An 11,305-nucleotide genomic window follows, 5' to 3' on the forward strand; every position below is an offset into this window, starting at 1 on the left:
TAGAAAAACAAACCTATTAAATTGCTACATTATGGAGCGAAAAATTTGTGAGTGGTATATGACTATATGTAGAGCAGTAGAGGTAAATAGGATCTCCTCAAATCAAAATATTGTATAAAACGAGAGGCCCGGCATTTGGTGCCCATTTGTTAACGGGAGAATTTGAAAAAAGAAAACATAAAACATATTTATTAGCACAATTTTCTAATTTGAAAATTGAAAATATTTTTAAGTTTTCTAAAAATTTAGAGAATTTTTAAAAATTATTTTCTAAATGAAGAACATATTGAAGTCTTGAATATCAACTTAACAAGTTATTTTACTCTGGCATGCTAAAAGCATTAATTGCAATATTCTTTAAATTTAGATGTTAATTTAGAACTTTTTCAAGTTTGAGAATACATTAATAAAAGAGTTTATTACCGAAATGGTCCCTCGACTATTGCGAAATTACCAATTTGGTCCTCGACAATTTTTTGTGCCCAATTAAGTCCCTCGACTTTGAAAATTTTAACCAATTTGGTCCTCCAGTTATTTTGCCGTTAAACATCCGTTAAATCGGGATCAATTTGGTAATTTTGCTATCACCAATTTGGTCCTCCGGTTATTTTGCCGTTAAACATCCGTTAAATCGGGATCAATTTGATAATTTTGCTATGATAGCAAAATTACCAAATTGATCCCGATTTAACGGATGTTTAACGGCAAAATAACCGGAGGACCAAATTGGTTAAAATTTTCAAAGTCGAGGGACTTAATTGGGCACAAAAAATTATTGAGGACCAAATTGATAATTTCGCAATATTTGAGGGACCATTTCGGTAATAAACTCTTAATAAAATGTTGTCCAATACTCAATTATGTATCATAGCATGCTTGCTATTTTAACCGACCTAGCTAAGGCTTGTTTTTCATGAACATTTTGGCAGTCAAACCACAAGAGAGAGCCTGAGTAGGAATGTTGTTGACAAGGTGAACTCCTTCAGCAAAAACCACTCCCATGCCCATATGCAAGTGTGGTTCAATGTGGCAATGAAATGCCCAAACCCCAGGGTTATCAGCCACAAACCTCAACGCGGTCCATCCATAAGGGAAAACCACGGCGGTGTTCCTCAGCGGCGGATTCTTCAGGTTGAACTTGCCGGCGTCATCTTCCTCCCTGAACCTCCCTTCTCCGTAGCCCAGCACCCAGAAATCGTGGCCGTGGAGGTGCCACGGGTGGATCTCGCTCACGTTGGCCGCCAGCGCGTTGGCGTTCTGCAGGATGACGTCCACGGTGGAGTTGAACCGGAACGTGTAAACCCCGTTGCCAACGGTGGCGTTGGGGTTCAACGCCGCCCGCATCACGTCGTACGCCTCGGAGAACTTCTCGGGCGGCGGGCGGCGGTCGAACGCGTTTCTTACCCCCAGTTTGATCGACCCTAAGTACGGGGTGGGCGGCAGGGCCAGCGACACGTTGTTGATAGCCCATTTGATGTACCCGTCGATGAGATTCTGGGTGTTGAGGAGGTGTAGCCGGCGGTCGTGTCCCCGCGGCGGCCCGGTGGGGCCGCCGCGGCCCAGGGCGAGGATTCTGGCGGAGAATGCCTTGCTGTGGTTGTAGTCATTCCACGCTGGTGAAACCGGAGGCGGTGAAGTTGGGAGCTTTGAAGCTGAGTTGGGAAGATAGTTGAGTATGGTTAGGCCTTGGGGCGTTTTAGGTTGTCTTCCTCGTACGCTAACTGAAATCCAGTAGTTGTTTGAAGGATGTTGGTCGGTGGTAAACAGCACTGAATAGCTCTCACCGGAATATATGTCCATATCAGTCACTGCAAATGGCTCAACGTAATTTCCATCTGCTTCAACTACCACCATCTTGTGGCCCTGTACAAGTACAATGAACAAATCAAACCCCAATTTCAATTACAACGTAATTTATGGAGTTAATACCTCCAATTGTCCTCCGAATATTAGTGATTAACCAGCTATGGTCCCTCGACTTTTAAATAACTTCCAATGGTCCTCTAAGTTTTAAAAAATAACCACATGTGGTCCTAATTCTTAAAATAACCCGAGTTTAAAATGACCACGAGACGTCCTAAAAGGACCATAGGTTGTTATTTTTTAAAACTTAGAGGACCATTGGAGGTCATTTAAAAGTCGAGGGACCACAGCTGGTAAATCGCTAATATTCGGAGGACCATCGGAGGTATTAACTCGTACTTTATGTATGTGATGGATTACAATTAAGCTCCTCAACATTTGATATATTCACTAGTTTTTTTGATTATAAATCAGTCTACTTCTTTATAGTTGACCAGTCAATAGCCCGACTAACTTTTGACATGAGATTGACTTTAATACCAAATTGAAACATATGTTTCATCCAAACTAAAAAAATTAAACTTATAGTTGAATTGCACATTTTTGTTTATATATTATATGCTTAACATGGTAAACTTAGAGCATGGATTTTAGTTTATTGGAAATTAAAAAGAAAAAAAAAATGGGATGGGAGGAAGGTAATATAACACGCAAAGATATGGTTAATTGCTGGGGCGGAAGAATCATTGGAGCATTCAAGTTCCCCCAAATATTATGCAGACAAATGGATTAATATTAGTTCATTGTGCTAAGTGGTTGGCACTATAATGGCAGTAATTATATTTAATTTGCTTTTTTATGGTGAGTGGTGACCATTTGATTTCACTACAACTTGTCATTCAATATGATGAAACCCCATTCACCAAATTTTTTTTTTATCATATGCACTAACTACTTTGTTAATAATTGTTTAAAATCTATCATCAATCGATAGCTCCACTTAACTATTTTAAAAAGGGAAAATATTTGAGAAAATATAAAACACTACATTGTAAAGAATCATGAGTATTTTTTTTAAAAAGAGGAAATATTAAGAAAACAAGACAAATTCCTTGTGGTTGATTATTGTTTAATTAATAGATAATCAAGACATTTTATCTTAATAAGACTTATCATGCAACTTAAAAGATAAGGAGTATATAATTAGGGATGGTAATTTCTCTTTGAACCAACTCCAAGGATGGAGTCCGGGATTAAAATTCAAGAAACGGGAATGGAGAGTTTTATCCACTCACCAGTAAGGATATGGATACTCCTACATGCCTCGCCATGTCTCCGTCTCTAGTACATTTTTTTTATAAAAATATTATATATATATATATATATATATATATATATATATATATATATTGAAGGAAAGGATTTTTAATACTTATATCTTTTTACTTAAATATTAAAAATTGTACTAAATTAATAATTTGACTATAAAGTTGACCAGGACGGAAAAAAGTTCATTCCCTATGGAGACAGGAATGAATAAATTTTTGAGACAGAGAGCAAGGTAAGATCACGGGAATAGAGACGGAGAGTATACTTCTTGCTCCCGCCCCGTTACTATTCTTAGGTATAATTGCAAAAAGTAAAGAATGTTACCCCAATGGGAGAGATAGAAAAGGAGAAGAAATAGCTATATTGGGAGAGATACAGAAGGAGAAGAAATAATTTGTTACCCCAATGGCCAAGTTGAGAGAAGCCAAGGATGTGCTACTGGCAAGGCGCAGCCTATAAGTTTTGTTGGGGCGCACTTTTAGAATTTGAGGGGCATACTGTTCACCCCCTCTTAAACTGCACCGAGTGGATGGTGATATGCTAAATGACGCTGCTAGGGAACAGTTGTATTGGCCTCTCCCATTGATTAACAAGCTCTGCAATTGTGTATGCCATAAAATACATGTCTTACTTAAAAGACATGGTCCGAGTAATATATAGCAATAAAAATAAAGGAAGAAAAAATGAGACAAAAAATTTGCATTGTACAGTAAATTAAAGTTTATATAGTACATAAAATATTCAAATTTGATTTTAAAATGGATAATATTATATTATTAGATGAAAATAAATTGAAGCAAAAGAAGTATTTGTATTTTAATTGAGGTATTAATATTTATCTTGCTTCTTGCAATAATATTACATTGGAAGACTATTTACTAATTACAAAACTTTAATTTGTGTTCGCAGTAGTAGTAATTGAAATATACGGAGTATATATTATTAGATTTTTAAATTTTATTTCTTTGGCCGCTAATGCTACATTGAATCATACTTTATAATGTAAATAAGGAGGCACAAATAGGTGGGAATCTTGTCAACCTCATCAAGATAAGTTAACTAATTTTTTTTTTATAAACTGATTAAAATAATAACACAGATTAAAATATAACTTTTCAACAAAGGTAAAAATAAATAAATAAATAAAAGGCAAGGAAGACTCAAATCTAGACTATCTCTATATATATATATGACTAGGCACAAGCTAAAAAGTTTTAAATTCGAGCTTGAGATTGGCTTGAATTAAAATTTGATCAAATTTAAATAAAATTTTGATCAAACAACTCGAGAGTAGCTCATGGTAGCTTGACTCGTTTGCACCCTAGTCTAGAATTTCAAAGACCCATGCACAAGTGAATTGTCCTATATATAAGGCTGGTCTCAATCTTTCAAGGCCCACATCTATTGTCCTTCTCGATCCAAGTGGGAAAAATATAATGACAATTTTCACCACGTAATTATATTCACTTTTATACGATCAAAGGTGTTATAAATTTTAGCATGTAAAAAAAAATTACCTGGGGTTCACCAACCCAACGAAATGGCTTAGAATTGAGATCAACTTCCTGCTCGTGAGAGTTCGCGTGCCACCAATCACTCAACAACAAATTAAACTCTTCGTCATATTGGAATGGTTCTTTCTCTCCATTCGCCACCTCAACTATCAAGGACCCGTACAGCCCTGCCGATCGTTGCATCCCGTAGTGTGCATGGTAGAAATATGTCCCTGCCTGCACCGTATAATTTACTTACTTATATATATATATACACCGATAGACTTTTCCGTGCGGCCGTGCAAATTACACCATTAAATATGCATAAATACAGCATAACGTGTTCATAAATGCACTAGGGTGAATGCACACCACAAAAATGAGACGTGTAGTCATGGACCATTAAGTATGTATAAATGTGCCACAACGTGTTCAGAAATGTACCAGGTGAAATGAAAAATTGCACTACAAAAATGTACCACACCCTGGTGCATTTCTAAACACGTTGTGGTACAATTTTGCATACTTAATAGTGAATGATTGCACATTCGCACGGGTAGGTTTGTTCACACGGGAACGAAACCGTGTGTGTGTGGGTGTGTGTAGGGGTTTGTATGTAACTATGTATGCATGTATGTATTTGAGACTATTTTATGTTTCAAAGCCAGCAAATTTGAATCAGGCGTGCGGCACGAATTATTCTATGTATCACATAGTACCATACTACCATGTTCCCCGTCGCAGCTTTTGATACAGTATTAAATACGGAGTATTATTTAAATATATAAATTCAATATAAAATTAAATAAATTCGGTGCCGCACTGCCACCATGAGAAATAGAAAATAGGTGGACAATTTTTAAAAGAGATTACTATTCTTTTCTTCTTCTATGCAATGTTGCAAAAATCACGCTTAGCTTGGCGCTAGGCGGTGATTGATCGCCTAGTAAATCACCAAAATCGATGATTTATGCGGTAGATCGCTTAAGTTTCGACTAGGTCGTGGCGGCCGACCGCCTAGAAAATCACCAAAACCAGTGATTTATGCGGTAGGCCGCCTAGGTGCCCTAGACAGCTTGGCCTCGACTAGGTCGCGGCGGACTAGGCAGTTGTCTAGGTGTCTTAGACAGCTGATGATTAGCTATTGTTTCATTTTTTTTTAAATTAGTGGTTTCTCTTATAACAACGTCATGTTTAACAAAATAATTCTAAATCATTCAAATCGGTTGCAAACTCAAAAAATGTAAAAATACAAATTCAAAATCAGATACCTTAAAAGTAGTATTAAATACCAAAAATTAAATTTAAAAATAAAAAAAATTAAAGAAAATAAGCAAAAAAGAAGGAGTTAATTTGACGAATGAATAGTAAATATGACAGAAGTATATATCTATATATGTTAAAGCAAGAAACATGCCAACAAGTAAAATATTATTATTATTATTATTATTATATTATTATTATTGTCGTTGTTATTATTCTTTTTTTTTTTTGGGGTCCCTGTCCAACATTAAATAATTAGTTGAGGGGTCGTTGAAAAAGTCATGTAATGTTATTTTAAATAGGACAATTTCTTGAATACAGGTCAAATGTTTGGACACCAACTCCCTGAATACTAGTGCTAGTTGTCCTTATAACGTATAAATTAAATTAAGAAAAACTCTGTACCAAAAAAAAAAAAAACAAAACAAAACAAAAACAAAACAAAACAAAACAAAAATCTCATATTTTAGGTATTTTTTTTTTGGTACATCCACCGGGTCTTTCTCCGTCAGTTTAAAGGTTCAGGTCTACCCGCTTTCGCTTCGGGAGGCACTGGAGCTGGCCCAAAGGGAATCGGAATCGTCAATTATGGGAATACGGGTTCTCCCGAAATCCTTTCCCACAAAGAGAGCTCACTTGCCACTGAAACTACCCATTGAGTTAAATTTTGTTCCTTTTAAATGTACAAATTAAATATATTGTGTGTACTAATTTCGATTAAAATTTTAGTATTTTAAGAATTTCTTCTTAATAATAAAAATTTAAGAAAAAATCTGACATTTTAGGTATAAATTTTTGTTCTTTTTAGATGTACGAATTAAATATATTGAGCGTACTTAATTTTGATTAAAATTTTCAAATTTTAATAGTTTCTTCTTCTTAATAATAAAAAATTAAATTAAAAGTAATATTAATTCACCTTGTCAACTTTGAATCTGTAGACAAATGTTTCTCCAGGAATAATGGGACATTGTGAAATTAATGCAGTCCCATCAGCCCATGGTGTTCCTATCTGAAAAAAAAGGGAGAGATTTATCAGTTTAGGAAAAATAATCACAAAAATAAATACTGTAAAATATTTACTTCATACATGTATTACTGTATCTATAAAGCACATTATCACATGCAATATTCACTGATCAGTACATCTTTCTTCTTTCTTTCTTTCTTCTTCTTTTTTTTTTTTTTTTTACAAATTATTTTTCTTAATTTTCTCTCTTTATTTTTGTTGTGTTCGAAAAGGAAAAAAAAAAAAGGAACTAAATAAAAAGTATTAATTGATTTTTTACTCTTGGTTGAATGATTCATAATAAAAAGTGAGTCACAATTTTATTCATTTTAGTTTCTTCCTCCAATAAATAAAAGCACTTGATTAAATTTTACTCCTATATATCATTTTTTTAGTACTAATGACTCTGTTACAATGTAATATGTTCATAGCTACTTTCTCAACTCGAGGCTCAAACCCACTCCCATCATCCATGTAAAAGTGTAAACCGGGACACCGGGTGCCACTAGACCACAAGATTTTTGCCTATAATACTTTCTATTTAATAATGTTATAACACAAATATTTGTGTAAGAACGTTAGTTTCATGTGGGAAGACTTTCATATATATATATATATAATACTTCTAGCAGGCCGGTTTTTTTATTTGCGGGGCCCTGTGCTAGTAACTAAGTGAGTCCCTATCAAAGTATAAATAAACTGCAAATTGAAGAAAAATTACAAAGAGAGAAATGCAAAAAACTTAATTTTAGGCCAATATAGTCACAAATACATATACTAACTATTAGGCCAGGGCTGGACTAGGGGCTCCCAAAATTTTGGGGTCCTGTGCGGTTGCACGCCCTAAAATCCGGCCCTGACTTCTAGATTAGAAAAAAATAATATATTTTTTATGAACTACTATATTTTACAATCGATCATAAGACAAGTATTATGTTTTTACTAACAAAATATTATATATTTAAAATTCATTTTATGTAGAGACTGTTTAATTTCTAGAATTTGTTTTACTAGAAATATTAAAAGAAGAAGAAAATGAACCTGTCGGATTCCATGCCAGTGAATGACAACTCCTTCCGTGCTGAGCTTGTTGGTGAGCTCAACGGCTATGGTGTCGCCGGCGCGAGCCCGGATCGTCGGACCGGGGAACTGGCCGTTGATCCCCAAGACCACACCGTCGACGCCGTCCGGCGACCAGCGCATGTACTCCACACCCCATTTAAAATGCCTTGTTTTGGCCGCAGCCAGAGCCGAGAGATCAACTAATAAAATGAAGAAGAAATACCAACCTGCAAGAATGCCCATGTTCGGATCTTCAAGGTTTCTTGGAGAATATATGCGTTTGTTTGATACTTATATTATTAGCTTATAATATAAAATATAATAATAAAATGGAGCAATATTTTGTATTGGAGCTTTGAATTCGGGATGGAAAGTCTGTAGCGCGTATACATACATATATAGTTAACGGATCACTACAAAGAAAGCTTTAAGTGAAAAATAGATGGAGTTTAATGATGATTCACTCTAGATCAAGGTCAAAATGAAACTATTAAAAATTATAAATATTGTATCCTTCAAAGCGCAATATTGTGTCTTACATAACATACTAATGTGTCTTTTAGAGCACATTAAATTTCTTCCCGTGCACATTGTTGATCTTAGAGCACATTGTTGAGTCTTCCATAGCATATTGTTATGCCTTCCAGAGAACATTGTTGTACCTTGAAGTGCATATTGTTTTGCCTTAGAGTACACATTGTTGAACCTTCCAAAATATATCATCTATTTTAATCTTTTGCCCCCACTAAATGAAATTTCTGACTCTGCACACACACATATATATGATACAAAAACTTGTGTGAGATTGTCTCATAGATCTTTATCCGTGAGACGGGTTGGGTCAAGATAAACTGTAATACTTATACTAGCAAATGCAATACTAAATCATGAATAAAGTATTACATTTCATCTTGACTCGACACGTCTCACGGATAAAGATCCCTGAGACGGATAAAGATTCATAAGACGGTCTCACACAAGTGTGACCCTATATATATATATATATATGTATGTATATGAGATAGATCAAGTGAGAACCAACTGTCAAGAGAGAACTGAGAACCAATCGCAGTCGTACACATGTCTAGATCTAACGGATTAGAAACACTGTTTTTTTAAACGCGGTGGCATTCTCGTAAATAATTGAATTTTGAAATGCAAGTAAATTGTGTTAAAAGTGCATGTAAGAGTTTCATATAGTGAACCTAAGTGTAAGTAAAATGTATTAAAAGTGCAACAAATAATGTACACTGAGCATCAATATTAAGTACACATAACGTTATCATTAGTTGCAACAAACGTTACCATTAAGTGCACCAATACGAAATGTGTTATCATTAGGTGCATCAATGTTAACAAAGTAAATTACTCGCACTATTAAGTGAAAATGGTTGCACTTTTAATTGATTTTACTTGCACTTTTTATTTGCACACTTGCGCCAGTTACTTGCACTAAAGTTCGAGTTATTTATAAAAATATCACCTTATTTTTTTTTAAAATTACATCTGATTCATTAAATCTGGACGTGTGGACGACTGCGATTGATTCGCAATTCTCTCATGGACATTTGTTCTCACCTGAGCGTGCTCTCCTACATATAATAAAAGTGAGGAGGGATCTAATGCATTCATGCACCCATCCGATTATATTTTATATGAATAATTCATAATTGTACTACTACTTCTGCAATGATCATTTCAAACAAGAAAAGTAGTGTAATTATATTATTGCTTTGCTTTCAAGAAAGGATTTTGTTGTTGTTGTTGTTGTTGTTGTTATTTTTGTTTTTTGTTTTTTGTTTTGTTTTGTTTTTTTTTTTTTTTTTTTTTTTTGTTTTAAATTCAATTGTCTCCTTAAAAAAATTTCATTATTATTGTTGCAGATATGCATGAATATATGTGTGATCTGTACTTGACCAGTTTGATTAAGCAAAGCTCAAAATCATATTGTGTCAATATATCTACCAAGTGCATCCAAAATGTATGAGGCTTACGTCTAATATTTTATCTATTTACATTGCGTTTTTTTCCTGTGAATTCATCGTACATGTGTATATGTAGGCCACACCGTCATTTTAAATAAATTATTTATTATTATTATTTATTAATTTCATTTAAATTTAAATAATATTTTTATTTAATTAATATTTGAATTAAACAATCATTTTATATTATAATTATAATTATAATTATAATTATAATTATATATATATATATATATATATATATATATATATTAAAATGTCATTTTTCCGTCCATCCTAGACAAATAATTTAATTTTGAAATTTAAAATCAGTCAAATTAATATTTATTATAATCCATAATTAAAATACATACCAAATCAATTTATTGCAATTTTTTTAAGCTTTATTATAGTATATACATAATTAAAATACACACCAAATCAATTCATTAGCCTCCAATTAGAACTTCATTTTCATTAATGTTGTTTCCGATCAAAGACTTCTTAATGCAATATATTATTGTTTTTAATTTTTAATTTCCTTTTACGTATAAAGCAAAATATATAAAGGTCTTTTTTATTTATTTAATTTCTTTTTACTTACAAAGAAAAATACATTAAACAATAACTTATTTATGCCATGTAAATTCTGTAAACAATAAATTAATATATACAGAATATTATATAATAAGAGTTAATTCCACCAAAAGTCTCTTGTCTTTGGTGGCAATTCCAATTTTAGTCCCAGACTATCGTTTTTGCCATTTAACATCCCAGACTATTATTTTTTGGACACTTTTAGTCCTTTTCATGATTTTTCTTATTTTTAGTAAGGGCAATTTTGTCTCTTCATATTTTTTTTTATTTAACCGGTTTTCACCGGTTTAATTAGGTTAGGTGAAGCAGACCGGTTCTTCTAATTATTAAATTCAATCCACAAATCCCTAGCGGCTAGCGTACACAACTTCATCTGCTTCAGTTCAAGGCTTCATCATCCTCCTTCACCCGGCGAAGAACGAGACCGTACAACGCTACTATAGAGGAGAGCAAAGGGAAAATTTGTCGCCCTAAATCTGTAGTTCCAAATCTCTAAATCCCTAAAAGAGTTCGCAATCGATAAAAGGAATTATTTGTCGCCCCATTATTGACCGTAATGTAGACCATGAATATACCAAGAAGCTAATGCCTCTATTGTGTGAAAATACTAACATTATCTTGAATTGATGTCTATCTTTAAATCAGGTTGAAGCTGCATATGTTTCTGGTCTCCATTCGGTTTTTTGAGTACGTTAGGAATTTGTGGATTGAATCTAATAATTAGAAGAATCGGTTTGCTTAACCTAACCTAATTAAACCGGTGAAAACCTGTTAAATAAAAAAAA

At 33.6% G+C, this 11,305-nt stretch overlaps 1 protein-coding gene across 1 annotated transcript; it reads right to left on the bottom strand.

The window, feature by feature from the left end:
* Window positions 1–841: 841 nt before the first annotated feature.
* On the bottom strand, window positions 842–8,306 carry LOC116004932 (L-ascorbate oxidase-like). The gene is made up of 5 exons (XM_031245134.1): window positions 7,939–8,306; window positions 6,808–6,900; window positions 4,650–4,862; window positions 3,534–3,728; window positions 842–1,863 (listed from the first exon to the last, which is right to left on the bottom strand). Exons 1-5 carry the CDS (start codon window positions 8,200–8,202, stop codon window positions 898–900), a joined length of 1,731 nt encoding a protein of 576 aa, XP_031100994.1. The 5' UTR covers window positions 8,203–8,306; the 3' UTR covers window positions 842–897.
* Between the last annotated feature and the right edge of the window lie 2,999 nt (window positions 8,307–11,305).

The sequence above is a fragment of the Ipomoea triloba genome, chromosome 14 (assembly GCF_003576645.1).
Source record: "Ipomoea triloba cultivar NCNSP0323 chromosome 14, ASM357664v1".
NCBI classification, from domain to species: domain Eukaryota; kingdom Viridiplantae; phylum Streptophyta; class Magnoliopsida; order Solanales; family Convolvulaceae; genus Ipomoea; species Ipomoea triloba.